This window comes from Natator depressus, chromosome 3, assembly GCF_965152275.1.
Source record: "Natator depressus isolate rNatDep1 chromosome 3, rNatDep2.hap1, whole genome shotgun sequence".
Taxonomy (NCBI): Eukaryota; Metazoa; Chordata; order Testudines; family Cheloniidae; genus Natator; species Natator depressus.
In genome coordinates, this window is record NC_134236.1 from 205161151 (window position 1) to 205186987 (window position 25837).

The 25837-nt window shown below is 40.6% G+C and overlaps 1 protein-coding gene across 1 annotated transcript in view; it reads left to right on the forward strand.

The window, feature by feature from the left end:
- Window positions 1-25837, forward strand: part of XRN2 (5'-3' exoribonuclease 2) — an 88203-nt gene that overhangs the window by 56738 nt on the left and 5628 nt on the right. Inside the window, exons 25-28 of the mRNA XM_074949748.1 lie at window positions 7415-7483; window positions 7564-7698; window positions 9232-9365; window positions 19600-19669. Coding sequence (XP_074805849.1) covers window positions 7415-7483; window positions 7564-7698; window positions 9232-9365; window positions 19600-19669 — 408 coding nt within the window. The remainder of the gene's footprint in view (window positions 1-7414; window positions 7484-7563; window positions 7699-9231; window positions 9366-19599; window positions 19670-25837) is intronic.

Genomic DNA, 25837 nt, shown 5'->3' on the forward strand with positions numbered 1-25837 from the left:
AGAAAACATGAAGGTTAACCAAAGCTACACAATATTGTTAACTTTATCTTGTGTTCTGACATGAAGCATGAACTTTGTCATGGTAGGTTTCTGAACCTGAGTTGTCCTTCAGACAGTATAGACAAGTAAAAATCCAACGTGTCAAGTTAAAATCTTCATTTGCATTTTAAAAATATTGCGGGAAATATTCATGACATACTGCTTATTTGGTGCTCTATCAAATGGAATTTATTTTTGTAAGGGTAAAGATCAATAAAGTCAAATTGACAGTATCTCTTTTTTTAAAGTTAAACTGCAGTGTAATAGGTTGGAGTCTCCGTTCTTTGGTCTGTCCCTTATCTGTAAGAAACCCTTCCTACAGCTTTCTCCAATAAGGTTGTCCTTAGGGTTAAACTGAGGCGTAGTTCTAAGGGTTTGTTCTCCTCTTTACCTTACCAGGGAATTTTTCTTCCTCCGTGACTCTAGGGCTCTTAAGTTTTACCTTAATAAGGTAGCTTTTTAGAAAGCCACCTGCTGCTTGACCCTTTATTTAGCACCATGTGTATGCAAAGGTCATATGAAGTTAACATTTCTCAGTGAGTCAAACCCAGTGTCAGTCTGATGTGGTCTAAAATGTTGTCCTCTGTCTGGGATTGATTTCCTTCCACTCGTTCACTTTAGACATTGTTGAGGGCTTAAGCAAACAAAAGGGCTTACATCTATGGAGTTATGATATAACAGACTTTCTCCACTTGGGTTTCTTTGTCCACATCTTTATTCTCCCCATGGGGTCTGGTGGCAAAGTTTTATTTCTTTTTTATAAGAAGAGAAGACCCTCCAAGAGACCGAAGCCCAGAAGACAAAATTCATTTCCCTGTCTTGAGGAAAGGGCTCCAGCCATCCTGGCTCCTTGACTACATGATATTCTGCACCCTTCCCAGCAATCATATCCTAGCAGTTCCAAAGTGCTGAGGGGATTTACCACCCACCCTGCCCTGGGTACACTGGTCTCAGGTCCTAAATAGAGGCAGCTGTCTTGGATTACTGCCCTCCCTAGAGCACTTTCTCTCCCTAAACACACAAATTCCCAGTCCTATATCTGTATTCTTGGCAGAAAATGCTGGAATAAGGCACTCCCAGACCCACTTGCTGCCCTGACAAGCCTTTGAAGGGCTGTTATACCACAGTACAGGCATCTTCTGAAAACTCCTTTGGTCACAGGATCCTGAAGGCCATTTCCCCTTTAAAAATAAAAATAAATACAATCATGGTTAGAAGCTCATTCTCTTTCCTGTATCTTTTCTGCTGTTCTGACTTAATGCCTTCATTTGATGATTAAAGGGAGTCTGTCTCCTCTTCTTAGTCTTCTATGCCTTTTGTGCTGTTGCTTTCTCTGTCCATGTAATAGAGCCATAGACTGACCGATGAATTCTCCTATGAGAATGGGACCACTTTTCATCTGTAAATTGGAGTCTTCACAGAGAATCCACCTTCTAATGCATGGCAGTCCTCCTGTATTCTGTTGAATGTGTTCTTTCATTCCAGCTTTCTCTTTGAGGCTGGTGGCACCTGGTAGTGTTTATGGGCCTACTTTGAATGCATAGGGCTGCATCTATGTGGGCGGGGCCCGATCAGTAATGTTGGCACAGATTGACAAATGGTCTTCTCAGAGAAGACCAAGTGACAGAAAAAACAAGTATCCCGCTCATTGTGAAATCTTCACCTGTAGCCACATTTCTTTTGATTTGGCCTATTTTTTGTTGCAGCATATTTAGGAATAAATGTTGACTTTGCCTTAACCATGATGTTCTTTATTCATCATGAAGTATACTGTTGTCCTCCCAGAACCACACAAATCTTCCAAAGGTAAATCTTTAGTTACAAAAGACTGAATTACTCATGCACTTGACACTAAATTGATTTAGAGCCAGTATGTTGTAGGTCATTCTGATTTACTTTAAGTTGGTACATTGCAATAGTGGGTGTCTAATGCTGTGCCTGTAACCTTTCACTTCTGGAGATCTATCAAATACTTGAGACAGTGAAAATCAGTCATGGTCTGTGTACTCCCTAGTCTCTAATGGGGTATAGCATGGCTCAGCTAGATAGGTCTATCTGCTTGCAGGCTGTTCAAGACTGAAATATTCAGGATGCGCCTGTTCATGATATTATTAAAAGGACAACATGGTGAAATGGGAGCTGGGTTACTTTCTAGTGACAGGTTAAAAGTAGTTTCAGGTACTACACCTGCCTGTGAGCCCCCCTGCCAGATTGTATAATCACATTTTTTCTGCTGGAAAGCCTTTACTTCCTTGTTGCGGTGCTCCTATGAGATACCAAGGGCTTTGACCCTGCTTTGTATCAAGACCCATGGCAGCACCCTGCAGTTCTTTCCAGCCACCGGAGCATGTAGTCAGACTCCCTCTAGCCTCCAGCTGTTTTTCCTTCTGACATGTTTTCCTTGTTGAAAACAAACATTTGTTATGGTTAGAGTAGCTTTATTGCATGGTTTCCCTCTTAGTTCTCCTTTTTCATTATTCCTCTCAGTGCAGTGGGTACTCTGCATTGTCATAGGGTAGCCAGTGAGATAACAGGTTTCAAATGATGCTCTCCATGTGATTCAACAATGGCTATGCTGGACCCACACATACATTGCCTCTGATGCCTGGGTGAGTCTAAGCTTCTCAGCAGATATTCTGTATGTCACCAAGGGCTAGAAGAGATGGGAATCTAGGCTCTGGTCACTTCTCATGCAACAGCTCTTCAGAGTGATTCAGAATGACTTGCATCAGTTGGCACCAGACCTTTCTTGGTTAAGGCCAAGCCAGAGTGCCTTTATCCTCAGCTCTAGCACACCTGTGCCCAGCGCACTTTGAGGGAAGGGGGGGTATACCTTTCCACCCCACCCTCCCCAGTTCCAGGGGCTGTTCCACTGGCCCAGGGTAGCCAGAGTAGTGTGCTCCTGTCACCTTGAGTACTAGGTCTACAGAATGCCACTGAAGCCAACTTACATATCCATGTATTGGAACGACAGGCAGCTCAGTTGGGAATTGGGGCTTCCTTCATCAAATGCAAGGGAAAACGGTACACTTCCATGGAAGAGAGTCCCACCAACCCTTTCGCTAACTGGCCAGAAGATTCTTCCTCGAGTGCACAGTTGGCCCTTGCCCTCCCCCTCCCCTTTCCAGAGGGAAAATATGCAGATACAAGAATATTAAATACTGATTAATAAAAAGACTTTCCTTTATTTACTCTTTTACTTTTTTTTTCTTGCTTTCCTTGTTTATTATTTGTATTCACATAACACCTAGGAGCCCTAGTAAGGGACTAACACCCCTTTATGTTAGGTGCTGTATTAGCACAGAACAAAGACTGTCCCTGATCCAAGGAGCTTATAATCTAAGCCTCTTTACCTCTCAGTCTGCCCACCAAGCAAGCATTACCACCTTCTCCTGTGCATTGCCAACTTCTGCTAGAATGTGAAATACCGTGTGGGGGATCTTCAGTCCCCTTCTTTTCCTCGGGCGCCTGCAAATGCGATGCTGTGCCACAGGATTGCTTTCACTCTAAAATGAATGATCATCTTAGATAGAGCCTTCGTTTGGGCCTACCATGTTTAAGGGCTTGCCAGATGGCCTTCCCCTATTGCATATGGGAGTAACAACTCCACATCCGTTCCTGGGCTGGCTTCTAGTGCAGGGAGAGATGGACTCTCTCCTCAGGGGGACTGAGTCATCTATCTGCTGCCACGACCAGGAAAACCGAGAAGTCTGCTGCTTGCCAGGAGCTAGGATTCATGATGTGACGGAGAGACTGCCGAGACTCATCAAGCCCTCGGATCACTACCCCTTCCTGCTTCTCCACGTGGGCACCAATGATACTGCTCAGGATCATTCTTGGCAGATCACTGCGGACTACGTGACTCTGGGAAGAAGGATAAAGGAGTTTGAGGAGCAAGTGGTGTTTTAGTCTATCCTCCCTGTAGAAGGAAAAGGCCTGGGTAGAGACCGTCGAATCGTGAAAATCAACGAATGGCTACGCAGGTGGTGTCGTAGAGAAGGCTTTGGATTCTTTGACCATGGAATGGTGTTCCAAGAAGGAGGAGGAGTGCTAGGCAGAGATGAGCTCCACCTAACGAAGAGAGGGAAGAGCATCTTTGGAAGCAGGCTGGCTAACCTAGTGAGGAGGGCTTTAAACTAGGTTCACCGGGGGAAGGAGACCAAAGCCCTGAGGTAAGTGGGGACATGGGATACTGGGAGGAAGCACCAGCAGGAGAACGCGAAAGGGGAGGGCTCCTGCCTCATACTAAGAAAGCAGGACAAACAGCAAGTTATCTCAAGTGCCTATACACAAATGCAAGAAGCCTGGGAAACAAGCAGGGAGAACTGGAAGTCCTGACACAGACAAGGAATTATGATGTGATTGGAAGAACAGAGACTTGGTGGGATAACTCACATGACTGGAGTACTGTCATGGATGGATATAAACTGTTCAGGAAGGACAGGCAGGGCAGAAAAGGTGGGGGAGTTGCATTGTATGTAAGAGAGCAGTATGACTGCTCAGAGCTCCGGTATGAAACTGCAGAAAAACCTGAGTGTCTCTGGATTAAGTTCAGAAGCGTGAGCAACAAGGGTGATGTCATGGTGGGAGTCTGCTATAGACCACCGGATCAGGGGGATGAGGTGGACGAGGCTTTCTTCCGGCAACTAACGGAAGTTACTAGATCGCAGGCTCTGGTTCTTATGGGAGACTTCAATCACCCTGATATCTGCTGGGAGAGCAATACAGTGGTGCACAGACAATCCAGGAAGTTTTTGGAAAGTGCAGGGGACGATTTCCTGGTGCAAGTGCTGGAGGAACCAACTAGGGGCAGAGCTCTTCTTGACCTGCTGCTCACAAACTGGGAAGAATTAATAGGGGAAGCAAAAGTGGATGGGAACCTGGGAGGCATGACCATGAGATGGTCGAGTTCAGGATCCTGACACAGGGAAGAAAGGAGAGCAGCGGATTACGGACCCTGGACTTCAGAAAAGCAGACTTTGACAACCTCAGGGAACTGATGGGCAGATCCCCTGGGAGAATAACATGAAGGGGAAAGGAGTCCAGGAGAGCTGGCTGTATTTTAAAGAATCCTTATTGAGGTTACAGGGACAAATCATCCCGATGTGTAGAAAGAATAGTAAATATGGCAAGCAACCAGCTTGGCTTAACAGTGAAATCCTTGCTGATCTTAAACACAAAAAAGCAGCTTACAAGAAGTGAAAGATTGGACAAATGACCAGGGAAGAGTATAAAAATATTGCTCGGGAATGCAGGAGTGAAATCAGGAAGGCCAAATCACACCTGGAGGTGCAGCTCGCAAGCAATAAGAGTAACAAGAAGGGTTTCTTCAGGTACGTTAGCAACAAGAAGAAAGTCAAGGAAAGTGTGGGCCCTTTACTGAATGAGGGAGGCAACCTAGTGACTGATGTGGAAAAAGCTAATGTACTCAATGCTTTTTTTGCCTCTGTCTTCACAGACAAGGTCAGCTCCCAGACTACTGCACTGGGCAGCACAGCATGGGGAGGTGGTGACCAGCCCTCTGTGGAGAAAGAAGTGGTTCAGGACTATTTAGAAAAGCTGGATGAGCACAAGTCCATGGGGCCGGCTGCGCTGCATCCGAGAGTGCTAAAGGAGTTGGCGGATGTGATTGCAGAGCCATTGGCCATTATCTTTGAAAACTCATGGCAATCGGGGGAGGTCCCGGATGACAGGAAAAAGGCTAATGTAGTGCCCATCTTTAAAAAAGGGAAGGAGGAGAATCCTGGGAACTACAGGCCAGTCAGCCTCACCTCAGTCCCTGGAAAAATCATGGAGCAGGTCCTCAAGGAATCAATTCTGAAGCACTTAGAGAGGAAAGGAAAGTGATCAGGAACAGTCAGCATGGATTCAGCAAGGGCAAGTCATGCCTGACTAATCTAATTGCCTTCTATGACGAGATAACTGGCTCTGTGGATGAGGGGAAAGCGGTGGGGGGAAAGCGGTGGACGTGTTGTTCCTTGACTTTAGCAAAGCTTTTGACACGGTCTCCACAGTATTCTTGCCAGCAAGTTAAAGTAGAATGGACTGGATGAATGGACGATAAGGTGGATAGAAAGCTGGCTAGATTGTCGGGCTCAGCGGGTAGTGATCAATGGCTCCATGTCTAGTTGGCAGCCGGTATCAAGTGGAGTGCCCCAAGGGTCAGTCCTGGGGCCGGTTTTGTCTAATATCTTCATTAATGATCTGGAGGATGGCGTGGATTGCACCCTCAGCAAGTTTGCAGATGACCCTAAACTGGGAGGAGAGGTAGATATGCTGGAGGATAGGGATAGGATACAGAGGACCCTAGATAAATTAGAGGATTGGGCCAAAAGAAATCTGATGAGGTTCAACAAGGACAAGTGCAGAGTCCTGCACTTAGGACGGAAGAATCCCATGCACTGCTACATACTAGGGACCGAATGGCTAGGCAGCAGTTCTGCAGAAAGGTACCTAGGGGTTACAGTGGACGAGAAGCTGGACATTAGTCAACAGTGTGCCCTTGTTGCCAAGAAGGCCAGTGGCATTTTGGGATGTATAAGTGGGGGCATTGCCAGCAGATCGAGGGATGTGATCGTTCCCCTCTATTCGACATTGGTGAGGCCTCATCTGGAGTACTGTGTCCAGTTTTGGGCCCCACACTACAAGAAGGATGTGGAAAAGTTGGAAAATGTCCAGCAGAGGGCAACAAAAATGATTAGGGGACTGGAACACATGACTTATGAGGAGAGGCTGAGGGAACTGGGATTGTTTAGTCTGCGGAAAAGAAGAATGAGGGGGATTTGATAGCTGCTTTCAACTACCTGAAAGGGAGTTCCAAAGAGGATGGATCTAGACTAGAGGATGGATCAGCAGATGACAGAACGAGGAGTAATGGTCTCAAGTTGCAGTGGAGGTGGTTTAGGTTGGATATTAAGAAAAACTTTTTCACTAGGAGGGTGGTGAAACACTGGAATGCGTTACCTAGGGAGGTGGTGGGATCTCCTTCCTTAGATATTTTTAAGGTCAGGCTTGACAAAGCCCTGGCTGGGATGATTTAGTTGGGGATTGGTCCTGCTTTGAGAAGGGGGTTGGACTGGATGACCTCCTGAAGTCCCTTCCAACCCTGATATTCTATGATTCTGTGATCCCTCTGGAGTATATTGAGGGCTGTCTGAGCCAGTATATCCCATATGCCCTTGCCTGCACTTTTTGCTGGAAGTTTTGGGATAGATGGATAAACAGCAAACTAATAACTTGGCTATTAGAAAAAATAATTCAGCTAAGTGTTCTGTAAATAATGCAACAAACTACTATTTCATTAGGATAGTTTGATCTTACTTATCAGGCCAAATGAATATCCAGCATAACTATCTCAAATATTTTTTTCTCTTAGTATCAATTTCAAAGATCCACAATTTCAAGAAGACTTTGTATTCAAAGCTGTAGTGTTACCTGGAGCAAAGTAAGTAATTGTCATCTTTTTCCTTCATTTTTATAATGATGTGTAGAGAAGCAAACTATTGTCTTATTTTTAATATTCAGAAAACCTGCACCAGTTCTGAAGCCGGGTGACTGGGAAAAAACCAACAATAATGGCAGGCCTTGGAGGCCCCAGCTTGGTTTTAATCGAGACAGAAGGCCAGTTCATTTGGACCAGTCGGCATTCAGAACGTTAGGGTGAGTAGCTGTGAAAGTAGCAATTAAAGTAGCAGTCCTTAACTGCTTTGCTGAGATGCCTTTTATCTTCCCTTTTTAATAATAAAGGAATATACAATGATCTATGGTTAAAGTTGGTATTTATATGTAGGACACTTAAACAATTATATGTTGAAAATCGGTACTGATGTTACATTTTCAAAATGTTCTCAAATACTTGAATTTTATAGTAGGCATACATTCTTCTGTTTGATATTTTTCTGTAAAGTATTTCTAATTGGCTTTCCTGCTGTGTTTCTTCAGTACCCCTTTGAAGTACTGGAGATTACAAGGAGAATATTACATGGAAGTAATAGTTAAGATTGTGTGTGTAGAACTGGGATGTCTTCCATGTTTTTGTTTTCTTAAATTACATTTGTTCAAAGTTCATGTGGTCTGCCATAATCCATTTGATTTTTGGTAGTACTTTGAACAAAGATGGAAGTCAGTTCACCAAGTTTAACTGGTGATGCAGCTCCAAAATTCCAAATGATTTTTCTGCGATTTAGGACTCCCGTATAGTAATGCTGCAAGCAAAGGGAATGATCTGAAATTATACATCGGAAACTAATGGTTAGGTTTGTATTTTTCTAAGCTGAGATGCACAGGCAGGCATGCATAATTTTGAATCTGCTCGTTGGGGAGAATGAGTCGATCTAACAAGCCACTATGGAGTATTATCAGTATAGAAGTACAGAAAATGTTTTAAAGGAGATTAACATTGCCAAACAGCCAGCTCAGACTGTCCCAATCATTTGGACAGCTGGGCTTCAACCTCTTTCTCAAGGAGGAAGACAAAGGCACTAGAGATAGATAAGAGGCTCGGGGAAGGGAGAGAGACTGCACTTGTAGAAAGCTAGGAAAGTGAGAGCCTCTGTCCATTGAACTATGGCCTGGAAGAAAGATGAGGAATGACAAGTTGCAAGCTGCACTCTTCCTTCCATTCACATCCTGGGAAATAGAATTGTTTCACTGCAAGTGCACATGAATCAACTTCTCTCTTGCCATGCTTTGCCGTCACAAAATGGTAGCTATGTTGAGAACATGTCTTATTAAAACGTTAATTAAAAAATACAAGAAAATTGCAGAACAAACCAACTTCAGAACCTTCATGTGAAGTTACTTCTACACAAAACAATGAAACCGCTCTTAAATGTATCCGCATTTTCATTTTTCTACAGAATATGTATGATAGTTACCTACACTTTACACTGTGCACACACACAGCCCCCCCCCCCCCCCCCCCAAAAAAAAAAAAACACAAAAAACAAACCCACCCTACTTTTTCTTTGGTAAGCTGTGGTATAAGAGAATTTTCACGGTAACCAACCAGCTCATAAAATGTGAGCTTCGTTCATGATGTGCATGGGACCCTTACAGGTGGTGAATTACTGCACTGTTCATGAGCATCTCCATCAGTACACTGGAGAAGCTGTGGTATTTGATTGACTTGGTAGCAGCTGTTATAGCAAGATGACATTGAGAAAATAACTTTCCATTTCTTTTACGTTACAGCCATGCAATGTCAAGGGAAAGAGGACAGTCAGGAAGTGGAGTCTACAGTAATGCAGCACCACTTGGGGCTTATCAGGGAAACCCCTACAGACCACTTCTAGGTGGCCAACCACAGATTCCTAAATTGTTGTCAAGTAAGTTTTTTGTTGTTTGTTTGTTTGTTTTTTCCCTGCATTATCAAATTTAATGAATTTTAAAATTGAACTGTCTGACTTTTATTTTGCTACAACTACATAGTATTCTTCACGATAAAGTTAAAGGGATATTTGGTTTAAGAGCATGTTCGTGGGTTCTTTTTCTTGATAGGTTGCTGACTATAGGAAAGGCACTTCGAATGGTTAGGAGTTACAAGATTTGAGTAAAGTGAATTATGTTTCTGCTTCATGGGTTCTGATATAGATTCCCCGCTGTCCTGCTTTGGAGAAGGGAACCATTATATAAAACAAGAAGTGACTACTGCTGTAACTGCATTACAGCATGGACCAGTGCCCAGTCTGTGACTATGGTGCCGACGGATGCTTTTTTGCAGTTCCTTGTCATTCTCTCTCCTCCCCTCTTCCCTCCCCAACCCCCAATGTTACAGGTGCTGACGGTGGATGTTAGCTCGGTTGTATTCTTACATTAGGAGCCAGCCTGTTAAATCACTGCTGAGGAAAGCATTTTTAAAAATTCACTTCATAGTGTTTCTATTATATTGGCAGAAAACAACAAAATAGAAAACTAGTTGCCTGCCAATATAAAACAGAAAAGTGATCAATTTAATTTAAAAAAGAGTCTTTTCTCAATCTATGAATGAGCATGCTTTGTTGGAATATAGAAGTGCAACTACTAAAATCTAGCAGCAGCATTACCTAAAATTGAGTCTCCAAGAGATTCAACTAGGAGGGACCGGAGATAGTAGCACAGATGCCTGTGTCACTGTGGGGGTCCGGTGGCCAACCTCTGCAATATTAATACGGTACTCTAGTACTGGAGTAGGTGCATTTGTGCATGTAGAGTTACCATAGATTCCAAGGCCAAAAGGGACCACTGTGATCATGTAGTTGGACTTCCTATATAACACAGGACATAGAACTTCCCCAAAACAATTTCTCTTTGAACTAGAACATATATTTTAGAAGAATGTTCAAAATTGATTTTATTGCCAGTGATAGAGAATCCACCACAATGCTTTGTAAATTGTTCCAATGGTTATTTACATTAACTGGTAAAAATTCATGCCTTATTTCCAGTCTGAATTCGTCTAGCTTCAATTTCCAACCATTGTATCTTGTTGTACCTTTGTCTGCTAGATTGAAGAGACCATTATCAAATATTTGTTCCGCATGTAGGCACTTACAGACTCTGATTCAGTCACTCCTTAACCCTTTCTTTGTTGAACTCAAAGCGCTCAATTTAGCTTATCACTGTAAAGCATGGCTTCAATCCAAAAAACCATAAGACATGCCTCAAGGCAACTACCATCATATACAGCCTTCACAAAATTAGTTGCTTGCTTTTTTTGCCAAGAGCTAGAATATTGAACAGACTTCACTTTTTTAATCTCCTTAAATTGTTACCTTTGTATTGTGTGTGAGTGCTTTGAAAACTTTTTTCTGTAGGAGGCAGAAAGAAAGAGTTTAAACTGTTGTATTGTGGGAATTTGAAACTTTATTCCTGTTCAAAGATTCGTCAGTTATTTAAGTCCCTCATTACTCAAGGAGTTCTGAATTTTGAGCCCATTTCACTTTTAAAATAAGTGTGAAAGAAATGGCTTGAACTACTTGTGTTGATGTAAACTAAGTTGAGATGTTGCAAATCTCAATATTTAAACTGTTCTGTCCTGCACAGGAAACTTGACCATTTCCTTGTACTCAAAGGGGAAGTGAAAAACAGGTTCTTCCTTTGTGCCTCTCTTTAGCACTACATGATTGTCAGCACTTTTTGAGGTAGCCGTTTGAATGTCAACACTGACATTTTGCATCAAAGATGTTTAACATAAGAGTTACACTGACGTTGATTGAACTGTCTAGATTGGAAAACTCTACTCAAAGTAGCACTAAATATAGTGGAACCCTGTTTATCTGATCTAATTGGGACCGGGGCCAGACTGGATAATAAAAAATTCAGCTAATCAGGAGAACGGGCAAAGAGTTTTCTCTCCGTTATTTTAAGATGCGGAGTTGCTTTTAAAGTAGCTGACCCATCTTGGAAAAGCATTAAACATACCTCCTTTCTCGTCTACTTACCTACTTAACACAATATACGAACCCTTAGTTCTTGCAAATAATGTTTTGTTCATTTATTAACAAGAAAACCAATATGAATTTTTAACAAGTTGTACAGGTACTGATAATTTTTACACTCTAACCCTGAACATTGTAGGGACTGTCTACAACAGTGTTTCTCAACCTTTTAATTGCAATTTCCTGGGGCCCCACACCACATTGGCCCCTGCAAAGCTAAGTTATGTGCTTCAGCCATGGGTGGTGGGGGCCGGGACTAAAGCGTCAATTTTCCGTATTCCTGTGTGTGCACACTGGGGGTTCAGTTAATATGGAGAGACGGAAAATGGAGGCTCAGGTAAATGGGGTTCTGCTGTAGCCAAAATCATATTAAAGGGAATATGGATACTTACAATCCTAGAAAATATTGAAAAACTTCTAAAAGGTAATCTTTAAAAGTCCTCTGTACTTTAATCATTGGGTATTCACTGTATGATTGGAAAAATGTCTGAGCTACGTGGCATAATAGATAAATTTCACTGACTGTCACCTTACACCTGGTTAAATGTTAATAGTCATGATTTGAAATGAGTTTAGTCTCCTCCTACAAACGCTTCATTAACCTGACATGCCAATATGTTTGATGTGCCCACAATTGCTCAATATTCATCTGTTTTAAAGGCCTAAGTCACTTAAGGGTTTCACTTCCAGATGATTGATCTTGTGTGGTTGCTCTTTGTTGCACAGCTTTGATGCTATTCTGTATGGTGATAGTGTAGTAAAATGTTCTAAGATCTTTTCTGTAAAACTGCATTTGTACTTCATCAAGCAGGATTGCGTTTTTGACTGTGAGCACACATCCCAATGTTAGAAACAGGAGTGGGGGGGGGGGGGAACTTGGTGGGTTCTAAGAACATGTAGTGTGTTTAGACTTGAGTGGATAACCTCTCATGAACAACCGTGAAACTACAGGCTTTGCCAGAATCCTGATCTCTGAAGCACCAGCAGAAAACATGTCAGATGAGGATTTTGTATCCTGAACAGAGCAGAACAGCAAGAGAAGAGACTGAGCAAGGGGAATAAGACTTTTTCCTGTGTTCAGGCCCAGTTACCATGCTTCAGATGGCAAGAGGCTCTTTAAAGTAGGCTTTTTTTACCCTAAAATGATTAATCATTCATACATTGAAATTCTTAAGCTTTCCACCTTCCTTTCTCCCATGACCAGACACTGCTACATGCTCAATCTGTATACAGTGAGGAATAATGGTAGCAGATATATGGAGAGAACTGAGCCACAGAGAGGCAGGAGGAAAGTTAGGTGAACTGCCTGAAAAGGTACTAAAATGATGACTTTCATTTCTCTATTGAATTCTGGGGAAAACCCATTTTGGAAAAAAGATGAGTGACCAAGCTAGTTTTGAAGAGTTGGGACAAGCAGACTAGAGAGAGCAAAAAGCTAATGGGAAAATGTTATAAATTTGCGGTACTTTTAGCCAGCTTGCACGTATGCATGAGAGAGAGAGAAAATTAATTACAGAATGGGAGTGTCAAATTTCATTATTTCAGTAATAACAAGCCACAGGCAGTGGAAGTGAACAGTAGAGATAAAATAATGGTAGCCATTTTAAATTAAACTTATTGTCCAGTCCCAAAGTAAATTAGGTTTACTTAAGGACTGCAGGATCAAACCTTTAAATTTATGAGGTATCAGATTGCACATGCAGCTTTCCCAGCTGCTCTAACCAATGTGGAGTGGCTGTGGCTACTGAGAATAAGAACAGCCATACTGGGTCAGACCAAAGGTCCATCTAGCCCAGAGTCTTGTCTTCCAACAGTGGCCAATGCCAGGTGCTTCAGAGGGAATGAACAGAACAGGTAATCATCAAACGATTCTTCCCCTGTTGTCCATTCCCAGCTTCTGGCAAATAGAGACTAGGGACACCAGCCCTAACTACTAACTTTGATTTTTTAAAAAAGTGTTTATAGTAATCAAAAATAGAAGAGAACGTGTAATGGTGTGGAGAGAAGAGTGTGATAATCAGAATGGAAGGCATAACTGTCTTTTGCCTTGGTCTTAGGAAATACTTAGACTTCAAATCTTTGTGTTCATCTGAAGGGAGAAAAGGAAACAAATGTTGGGATTGAATAACCCATTTGGAGTACCATGAGTGTCTGGTACTGATTTCTGCATTTTTAAAGATCATGTCTTGGCACTTTGAAGGAGAACTTTCAAAGCAATCCTCTGAGCCTTAGACACATGGAGCTGATCTATTCATTTAGGTACTTATGTGGCTTGCATCACCATAGCATCTGAATGCATCTCGTTGTATAGAAGACACTCCAGATACAAATATGTCCCAATGCCATCATTCCTTCAAATTGAGTAGGCTTGAATCCACTGATCAGTGTGGAATTCCAGTCCATCAGTTTGCCTCAGGCACGATCTTGGGGTTTCCCCTACGTTTTTCCAAAGGAGCCCCATTCTACTGATTGGAAGATTCAGTAAAAGAGCAGATCATTCCTTGAATGGGTCCTTGGATTTGATTGGTTCTCAGATCCAACACTTGCCAAGACAGGAGCATTTCATTTCATATTCTCATTTGAGCATCTATCTCCAAGGATAATAGTTCAGCTTTTTTTTTTGGTGCTGTTGAAGTCTCCCCTTCTTTTGGTGGGGTCCTGCAAATCTAAAATCCAGTCTGTTCCTAATGTTAGATTTTCCATTTCTGTCATTATTATTTCTCTAGTGCTGGTTTCCCTACTCTTCTGTTACATGAGGATTGGTTCTTATGCCCCTGGACTTTCCCACCCATGTAGGGAAAAGGGATGTCAAGTCAACAATCTTATGGGCAGTTCAGCTTTCCTTTAGCAGGTGGTATGAGTTGCCATCTTCAGTCATCTTAAAGGCATCTTTCAAAAAGCAAGAGGGTAAAAATGTTGCCATTGTGTTCGCCATTTCCTAAGCATCCTGAACAGAGTTGAGAGACAGCCTGCTCTTGATACTATCTCCATTTAAGAAGATAAAATCTGAATTGGAGGAAGAGGAGGGACAGAAGACTGAGAAGCTTCCTTTCGCTTCACCAGTTTCTGTGTTGCCTATTCCCTTCTCTTCTGTTGATGATACTGAGGCCTTCCAGGAGATATCTTTAGCTCAGGCCGTGAAAATCTAGTTTGGCCTTTCTGCTGCACTCAAGTTATTTACTAACTGCCCTAAATTTGATGGCAGTTCACTTGAAGCTTAGTATCCATCTCTTCCAATACTTCAGTGATTGGTTAGTGAGGGAGCAGATGCTGTAGAGTATACAATCTGGTTTGCCAAAGACTTACAGGGAGTAAGGATAAACCAAGAGAAATCAGTTTTCAGTTCTGCTCAAAAGATGACCCCTAGTTGGAGTATGATAGTGTCAACAGTAGCAAAAGTTGACCTTCCTCAAGAAGGATCTCAGGAAATGCTTGGTGGTGTCCAGTCAATACCTAGCTTGTGTTCCTGAGGCTCCTGGAATTAATGGCATCATGTATCTTAACTCAGCTCCCATTTGCCAGGTAGAGAATGAAGACCTCTGCAGTCCGGTGATGGTACCTCAAGATACCATACAGACTAACCTGATTTCAGAAGAAATCTCTCTTCAGATCACTTTTTTCCTTTGGTGCTACTGATGGAGGATGCCTCTAAGAGTGCAGCCCACATCTGTGCCTGCTGACGACCCACAGTTGATGGTTTTCTGTGGAGCTCTGGTCACACACACATATTCAAGCTGAGAGCAATTTAGCTCGCATTTGAGTCTTCCTTCAGTAGACAGTAGCTGTCTTACTGAACTGGAGCAAACATTCCATATGTGTTTCCTCCAATACAAATGGTTCCCAAGGCAATAAAGAAAGGATTGAGCTTTAATCCTACTGATAGCCCTAATCCTGGCTAAACAGAGTTTTTGGGTACTATGGGCTTCTGGATCTAGCTGTGGCAGCTTTCTTGTACCTTCTCTTTCAACTCAAGGACAGATGCCTCACCGAAATCCAAAGGCTCTACCACTGGTGCCTCAAATAAGCCTGAGAACAAACTTGTCTTCTGTCAGGAGTTCTTGGAGATGATGTTGGAAAGTCAGAAGTCTTCAGCTAGGAAGTCCTACACTGCCAATGGAAAAGATTTTCTAAATGAGACACAAGTAAATTATATCAAAATCCGATCTGAGCAGCTTCTTTTTGTATAACTATAAAACCACCACAGATGAGATCAGAAGATAGGCCTTGATGGGTGGGAATAGTTGTATGTCAAGATAGTAATCTGACTAAAGAGCTCCTGGAAAACTCTCACAATTTTTGTGTTTAAAATGTATTGGAAAAAGTAGAGAGAATGCAGTTAAAACTGTGGATTGAAGAAGCGGAATTTTATTTTAGGAGATTTGTATTTTATATATGATGAGGTAAAATGGGACTCTAGAAGGGCAATGTGGTCAATCAAACCACCACCTCTTTTTCAAGAGCCTGCTGTGGGTGTTTCTTATCGTTGTTCTCTGATTTGACTTTGATGTACCAATTTTCAGTTGATGAATAATTGTCTGTGTGCTGATAACTTGGGGGAGTCAAGTGCAGTCTGGTGGTACTGTGCGAATGGCATATTTGGTTTCTACAATCCAGAGTATGTGATTTATGACTTTCATCTCAGTCAGTAAACTTGTCAATTAGCTGCATTTGAAAAGTGATTTTGATTAGTGCAATCAGTAAACATGAAATCTTGTCTTTGATTGCTACACTGATTAGATAAATTGTTACTTGAGGAGTTGCTGGGGAAGGCAGTTTATATGGCCTTATAGCTCTAGGAAATGCCTAATTTGTAAAGACCAAAGAAAATATTAACTGTCATTTTTTTCCTCTCCTGCTTGTACCTTTTTGAAGTGCAATTCACTTTCAGGCTTTTTTTCCTTCTTAAAGTGATCTTCTGTCAGAACCATGCAAACGAATGGTAATAAGTTTGTTTTAAACTCTACTTCATTATTAAGATATTCCTGCTTCTGAATACTTAATCCGTGTGTTCCTCGGTGCTATACAAGGAGATTTGATCAGAGCTACTTCCTGAAGGGGGCTATGTCCTAACTTTTCAGTTGGAGGGGAAGGTTACAGAGCTTGAAACACACATACACCAGGCACTCGTGATTCGGGGGTCAAAATGAAAGATGCACCCTACACCTGGTGGGGACTAACCTCCTCTCACTGGAGGGCTTTCTTGGACTTTATTGAGGAGCAGAAGACATGGGGTTTTTATAAGTGAGTATTGGATTAAATGTGTAGCCCTGAACTGCCAGGAACAAGGACAGCTTCTTTCATCTGCTTGGCCTCCTGGCTGCTTGGAGTGCTCCCCTACTTTCTGGCCGCAAAGAAAAGAGGGAGCACCCCATCTCCATGCTGCTGGAAGTGTGAAGTTTCCCTCCCTTCGCCTTCCCCTCTACCTCACTCCATCTTCTGTGTACTAGACAGGAAAGGGCAGTTTGACTCACCTCCTCCTTTTTCCCCACCCCCAGGACTCCCATGCTGCTGCTGTCCATCAGCAGTGACACAAGAATCTGGTCAGTCTGTCCGTCAGTTCTTTTACAGGACCCATTACAGCTGTATCTGAGTGGCTTCCAATATTATAAAGCGTACACATAAAAAAAAAAAAACCCTCTTCCCTATAGTCAGCAGGGATTGGACTTAATTTTTGTTCACTACTTGGTTCTTTTTGCGGGGTGGCTGTGGGACAGCTACATCAAAGGGAGTTTTGCACTTCACTCTGGAAGTGTTAAGGTTCATGATCATCCCAGCCTCCTCCAGCAATGAGTTCCAGGTTTGTGGGTCAGTTGCTGAAAGCTCTGTCTCCTGAACACAAATCTGACTTGTGAAACTGTTAGTTCTGTTTCAGTGGCATGTATCTGTTGTGGGTAGGTCATGTTAGCACACTGTGAGGTGGTCCCTGAAGTAACTTGGGGGAGGCTCTCATGGGGAGCCCTTAAATCAAGACCCAAAACCATGAATTTGACCAGGCATTCAAGAGGAAGCCGGTGAAAGAGACCAGAGTGTTGGGGTGATGTTTCTGAGCATATGGAACAGCTGTCAGTTTAGGAACCCGATGACCGTATTAGGTACTGAGAACTAAGGAATCTAGCCTAGAGGTTTTATATGGCTGGATCACCATGGTAGAGTCCAAGTCCAGGAATGGGGACAGTTTTTTTTGACCTCTATAAATAGAAAAGTGGGGCCATTTACCAGGACTATGTATGAGACACCAGGTGGACAGCCTAATTAAAAGAATTATGGGCATACCTTTTGGGTTAAATGTTTAATCCTGAAATGCAGATCTTTCATTTTGCGTCTCTTTTCAAATGGAGTTTGTTTAAAATGAGAGGTTTGAAACTATGGGTCATGGAAGATTGAAAAATGGCCAGTATAGTCAGTACTATTCCCTGTCTACAGTACATAGTCAAGTGCTTTGGTACTGTCCTAATATGAATGATGAATCTACTTCTCTTAAAGTATCCTATCCTCTCTAATAGACCTCACTGTTTAAACCTTCTGATTCATCTAATTTTTCCTTATCCAAATTTGATCACATAAATTCCCCAGCCACTCTCTGGCAACCCTAAAACATTATTTTTATATATAATGTATTATCTTAAATTAGCAATTAGTTACAAGTGAAATGAGTTTGGGGAATCCCAGTCTAGTCTCTAATGGATATATTGTCCACACTATAAGTAACTTTGTAATCTGGCCTATGTGAGCATGACCCATTCTGATCAAAGGAGGCCCAAGGCAGGAAGAGCAGAAATGTTGGAGATCAGAATTTATTTCCACCAGCAAAGCTGTTATCTTCAGTAGGACCTGCCTGCACTATACAGAGTTCTCTCAAGTGCTACCATAAAAGGTTTCTGTTCAGGTCAGACCATTAAAATGCACAAGCAATCCAGTCTGAGTTCCTAGAAGAGAGGCTCAGATTTCCTTCTATCCATGCTTTTTCTTAAAAGCTCAATTGAAAAAGTAAATGTAGAGTTCTATCAAATTATTGCTAAGCTTTGGTGTCCTTGAATATTGACAATTTAACAGGCTATTACTATCCTATCACAGTATATCCATTAGACAACTTCTGGAACCAGCTGTTATAATTAGGTCACACTTAAACACCATTGAAGATAATCAAAGATGTCACTGAAACTGAAGCTTTTGACTGAGACACAATTTAAGTGTTTTGAACTGACCAGGGAGCTATTGATTAGATGTTTCTTTCATCCTGTTTACTGGTCAATTTATTTAGAAGAACAGCAGCCATTTAATTGCATGTCTTATTAAAGCAAAGTTGTTGCTGGTACATCTTTATACAGAGCTAGCGCTTGACTACAAGAAAACAATTGAAAAGTGGGTGGTCCCTTTCATTACCGTTTCTTACTGCTACAGTGCCATGTGTCCTGAGCCAGATTTTACCAATTTTTTCCCGTCAGTATAATAACTGTTCAAAAGGACCCAGAGTAAATCATTATATTCTGGTGGCCAGCAAAGTTGAAAATATAGTATTCTTAAATCATGTCTACACCCTATCAGCTTTCCGATTGTATGGTGAATAATTCAGCCTAATAAAGAGGACAGAATTATTGGTTGATGCTTATAAAAATATGGCAATTCATTATCAATGTGTTCCCCCCCCCCCCCCATTACAAAGTTCACACATACTGGCTTATTGGTGGATGTATTTGGTGGTAATGCTAAATGTTGTCTGAAAGAGGCTTTTCAAAAATCGTGGTAGGAGTCGTAATTTCTTTTGTTGTAAAAATTCCAGAAAATGTATTCCTTCAGAGGTTTAAAACATTAACTAGTGTATTGGTCCCAGTAATTGTAATTTTTTTCCTCTTGATTACCTGAAATTTAGCTTTCCATTGTGTATATCAATAAGATACGAATGGAGACATTTTGCTCTTTCACCGGTTTCAAGTTAGTTATTCCACTGAAGTCAGTGGAATTATTTTACAATTACACCAGTGTAGAGTAAAAATTTGGCCCAAAAGTATTTGGCAGCAAGTCCAATTTGGGGGGTTTGTTAGTACTCTGAAACTTTTAAAAATTTGTTTTTAACACCTACTTGACAATAAGTGATGTATGGGACTGGTTTTTGCGTATTTGACTTTTTTGTTTCATTATACAGATCTACGGCCCCAAGAATCATGGCGTGGTCCCACACCTCTGTTTCAACAGCCGCCACAGAGATATGAAAGGTATGGCAACTTAAATTTTTTAAGAAGCTTTTACATATTTAGCTCCCTCATAGTCTACAAAATGTTATTTGTTAGTCTTAAAAACTAGGCTTTTAATTTTCTATTTAAATTTATTAACTCTTAAAAACAAAGTGTTACAAGATCTTAAATCCATGATGATGTATTTTTATTCTGGGGTGTGAAATTCAGTATTTCTCTTTTTAAAAGATTAAGTTTCTGGCTAAGAAAGAAAGAGAAAACCACGTTCTATTAAAAACCAGAAACTTCAAAATTAACTTTACTGTTGATGCTTTGGTTACCATTCTTGGATCTTTGGCCTTTATCTTATTGAAGCTTTTGAGATACCATGAAATTCAACACAGAGAGCTTAAAACTGCATTAGATTTTTGTACAGGCTAAACAAATTTCTTTTTAGGAGGGTTGTGGAGCTTAATGAGGCATAACTAATTGTGTTCCACTTTTATCATTTCTGTGCTGGAACCACAGCATTAGTACAGACTAGCCATTGATTCTTGCTACAAACCTCTTGAAGTCCTAATCAGCTTCTTTGGTACAACTTTTTCAGGCCTGACAAGCCTATTGTAGGGTAGTGTCACTGTAGGTCAGTAGTTATTAGTTGCCACTGAAAACAGTTTCTTTAACTACTTAAGACTGAACTGAATTAAATGCAGAAGGGACTCAGAGGAGGATTATAGAATCTGCAGTCCAATAAGTACCATGGAATAGAAAGAATGTGACATGGTTTGATAATAAGGGATGTTTTACATGTGTTCCTTCATTGATAAGTTGTATGCCCTTAAGTCGGAAGGACTTTACAAACTCCAGGATATCTGAATGCTATGAATAATTATATTATATATATAGTGCAATTTTAGAATACAGATTTAAAATGGACACTAACTTTTACATATGCTACGTTTACTTACAGCTGTTAATGCTGAAAAGAATTAGACTGGGGAAAAGTTGTTTGGCTGTTAACAAATACACATACTTTCCATGGCAACATTTTTATCTCTCTCAAAATCAGTTCAGTTTCACTTTAATTTTCCATCTTTAATGTGGAATCTTGCCTTATAAACTTTATTTTCAGGGTTATATTCAACAATGTAATAAACTGAAATACCTGATCTTAACTAAAAGTAGCTTCACAAGTAGCTATTGTTTTGGTTTTTTAATGAAACAGTACTGTGTGTTTTGGTAACTTGTAATGGTTTTTTACAGTGCTAGGAATTTCATTCTATTGGTCGGCTAATTTCACTGATTCAGTATAATTGAACTAAAATTTCTGTTTTGGGCTTCTGGATTTCCAACGTGTCACTTCCACCTCTTCAACCAATCCTGATGTGCATGCGTGTGTATTATAGTTTTAATAGTGGGGAGGTCTTGGCATGGGGGCACAGGACTTAGTTTCCTTTTAACAGTGGAAAGATGCTTGTACTTAGTGTCCAGACATCTGGCTGTACAGCCTCTCTAGTCTAGTATATGGTGGCATCACTGGCTCCTTAACCTTACCCAATGTGCTTTCAGTATTGTAGGAGGTGGGATGTGTGGACGTTGTGCAGTGTGCTAGTAATGTTACAATGTGGAGATCACCATTCATTTCTTAAACTTCCATTTTCAGTATTCCTCCAATTACTTTATGGGACTGAAGTTGTTCATGTCATGGCTTAGCCAAGAAGGGAATCTCTTTGGAAAGTTTGCAGAAAATCCTTCCAGCTTTGAAATGAAAATAAGGTGGCTTTTCACAATTCAAGATTTTTTTTTTTCTGGTACTTTTTGTGTTCATACCTCCTTGGTTTATAAAACCACTAGCTTGCTTGACTTAGCTCCCCAGTGGGGACAAATATACTCACTATGTTCATGAAGATACTTGATTAGGAAGACAAAAAAAAGTTAAAATGTTTAAATGCACTGAGCACTGACACTAAATTACTTGCCTTACTGATTTAAGCATGGATCTAAAAGGTGATGGGCGTGAATATTTGCATAGTTGAACAGACTCTCTGCCAGTGCTTCTAAAGGACTTGAGATTGGGGGAGAGTTGGTTGTAATAGACATGATACTACTTTAGACCTGGGACTATTTTATTGGTTCTAATGCCCTATAGAGTAGTGGTTTTCAACTTGTTGATAGTTATCCAGCAGGAGGGAAGTGGCCACCAAGTTTCTGTGGCATTAGGAGGTTGCTGTCCATGTGCTGTTTTGCCACTGTCCGCTGCTGCTGATGGTTCCTCCTCTTGTTCTGCCTGGGTTGGGGCAAATTGGGAAGCAAGTGGGCATTGAAATCATAACGGGGGGGGAGCAACACAATCAGGAAGAAACTCGTCACCTAAAGGAGGCAGGACTGGGAGAATGGAACCTCCTCCACTTACAACAGCCAGCAGGGAATGTGGATGTAGTCCCATCCCTGACAATGAATCTTGAGGGCTCAGTGAAGCAGGTTCAAAGATGTCTGGAAGGCTGAGTTGAAAGTGGTCAGATTTTTGGCTTGCTGGAGGGAAACTTGGTGCTTATGCAGTGCTTCTCTCAGAATCAAAATGACCATGTTGTCTGTACAGGAGTGTTTACGTTTTTAGAACCAGTGGTGTGACAGTCTCAAAGTATATGTAGGGGAAATAAATTATTAAAACCGCAGGAAGTTACTGTTGAACAGAGCAGCTGCTGCGTACTTGCAAACAGTCTTACTGATCTGAGAAGTTCTGATACAGTCTATCTAAAATCTAAAGCATTTAAGGCCTAATTAATACTGAATAAGCATGTGAGAACATAGGTGCTGGAACTAGAGATGCTGGGCGTGCTGCTGCACCCACTGGCTTGAAGTGGTTTCCATTATATACAGAGATGACAGTTTTGGTTCAATGGGTCTCAGCGCCCCCACTATAAAAATTGTTCCAGTACTGCTGTGTGAGAATGCTTTGTGTTCTAGGCTTGTTTTTTTCAATGGCAGTGGCTGGACTTAATTATAATTTAGAAGCTTTATATATTTTTAATGTTTGTGGGCGTTGTTGATCATAACACTAGAAACCTTGAGAGATCTGGGTTGGAACCTCGCATTTCAGGGAAGAGAACACCATCATTTCACTATGGGTATTAATGGCATAACTGGAAAATCTAAACTAAGCTAGGATCATTTTAGTCTGTGCTTGGATGAGATTTCCAATGAAAATCAGGTCAGAAACATATTAACATTTTCTTACTATGAAACACCTTCCTAAAGCAACCATAACTGTCGCTTACCATGTATGTTAGGGTTTCATTACACAATCATACAATACTGGGTAATATATCATGTTTTGTCCTAATTCAAATACAGCACAAAGGGCACTGCCCTTCTGTCTGTGACTTTGTATAACTGCATGTATATTAAGGGGTCAAGCTGTATATTAAGACAGAGCCTAGATCCTATAGTAATACATATGCACAATAGCACAGAATTTATTCCTGTGGGAACTGTAACTTTTAATTTCCTGATTTGTCAGATTAAAATGTCAACTGTAATCTTGCATTAATACGGTTTTGGCATATAAATAAGGTACATAACCTAGTGAGTGAAGAACAGAATGGAAGTCTGGATGCTGGTTTGGTTACTTCTAATACTATGTAGTACTTGCACAGCATTTTGAACATGTTAGATGCTATATAAATATTCAGTAACTTAACAGGTTTAGCTAAAATCTTCCAATCATACTACATAGCTGTTTCATTTTTACAGTGGCTTGAAAACAATAGAAATGTCTAACAAGCTTTTAAATCTAAGGAACACTCATAGTACATTGTTGATCCATCTTAGTAAACACTCCTAATATGCAGACTTACAAAATTACACTGCTGAAGTGAATGTATGTTTTGCCTAATACAAAAATATATTGTGTAAAGTTTGCTCTGTGTGCAATAACTGTGAATTGCCAAAATCCTTTATGAATAATTGTTGCTGCACATGCATATTGTCTTATTAAAAATCAACATGTTGACTATTTAATCACTGCTTGGGATGGTTTTGGGGGGAGTTAAATACTCCAAATTCATGTTATGCACTGACTGCCTGAATAATTTTAACTCATTATTTAAGATCACCTTGAGTTACAAAAGTACAAATGCATTTTAACCACAGTCCGTTGGCATTTGTATAGAATTTAAACATTCATTTAAATGGAATCTGTTTTGACGATTTTATTCGGAGAGACCTTACAGAAGCCTATGCCTACATAGACTTTTGTGGCGTAGTGACTTTATAATGGAAATGTTGACCAACTTACTGAAATCAAGGGATTGTTGGTTAATGAAAACCAAACTCATGCTACTTAATGTTCATAGTGCTTTGATGGAATTTTCTGCTGTCGCCACTATGATTTATCTGACAAAATATCAAGACGTATTTTGAATCCAGTGTTTTGCCTTAAGAGGAGGATATTATTTCCTTGAAATGTAAAATAAAAATATTGCTGAACATGTATTTAAGCAAAAGGAATATTTCCACACTACTGTTAGGTGATCTGGAGTGCTTAATTCATCCTGCCATTGATTTTAAATAATTACAGTATTGGCCTGACTAGTAAATGTTTCAGATAACGTTTTATGAATGCATTGTCTGTTGTTTGAGACAGAAAATAGGTAAAAGGGGTGTGTAATTCAGCAGTAATTAAGGTTTTGCTTCTGTGCAACATTTAGTTCTGTTTCAGTAAATATCGTTTTGCATATTGCTTGTAAGTGCCAACTATGCATCCAGCATGAGTCATACTTCATACTAGGTATCTTGTCCTTTTATCTCTGTGGACAGTAAGAGTTCTCATTGCCTAGGTTTTGGACATCATAACTGTTCTTAAAATCTGGCCAGACAAAGTAAACATAATGCAGTTTTTACAATGTAAAACTAAAATGAATGGGAATAGGAATTTAAACATGAAAGCCCCTCTTTAAATATGTATTTTTCCCCCATCTTGTTATATTTACCTTTTTGTGTTTTGGGTTCTCAGAAACAGCTTGCCATGATCAGTGCATTGGCTTAATATAGACTTATGTCTCCATTCCTATCAGTGAAGTTCACATTAAACCACATTAAAACGTTCCCTACCCCCACCAGTCCTTCCCTCAGTAAGCCCTACACTGATCTTTCAGCTGTCTTACAGGTGGCTATGTGTAATATGCTTGTATAAACTTCAAGAAGGAGAATGTGATCACCTTATTTAAAACCCTGAGTGCTTGCTTGAATAGAGTAGGCCAAATTCAGCCTCGGTGTCACTTGATTGACTTTGGTAGAGTTCTGGCAGGGATGACTTTTAGTATTTTTAATCAAATGGATCCAGCCCCAGGTTTTTCAAAGACAAGGGAAGTAATACTGAAGTTAGTGTCATTACAATCAATTTTAAAATTAAATGGTTACCCCATACACCAGTTGTCCAATATTTTGATATTTTAGGCTAATTACTTTCCTCCTTTGCTCAGAGATCATAATAGAATATCAATGTACACATGTTGAACAGTAACCAAAACAGATTTAAATTTACAGGATTTGTGTATGAATTGTGGTGAATAATATCTAATTTTCTAATTAATTCTCTTTCCCCTCAACACACTGTGGTGTGTTCTCTGCAGAAAATATGGATTTTGAATTCTCTAGCATTGGAGAGATCATGTCCTAAGCAGTACATGGCTATATCATTTTTATGAATATTTGTAATAAAACAAGGATTGGATCTGCCTGTTTTATATTTGTAATTTTAGACTAGCTACTTAAAGGCAATTAAATATTTCTTGCTGCTAGTAATCTAGGATGAGAAACTAGGTTAAAATAGATGTTGAATTTGTGTTCCCATATAAACTGTACACCAAATGTCAGTCAGTCCATGCCAATTAGTGCTTATGTTGCTAGGTCACCATGGTCAATTGAAAACTGCATCAATAGAACTTGAAAAGGTTTCTTCCCGATCAGACCTTCTGACATATTGAGCAGAATAATGGATGGGAAAAAACAGCCAAGGCCCCTACCCTAGATTCAAAATACTCGGCAGTAAGAATTCATTTGCAACCTGCAATTAACTAGAAAGAATGGACTCCCACAAAGTCTGGACATTTAGAAAATAAAGCTTCATTCTCCTGTGTTGCACATGTTTACTCTTTGGATAGTGTGTTACATTTAGCTAACGCAGTGACGTTTTGTTTCAAATCTACA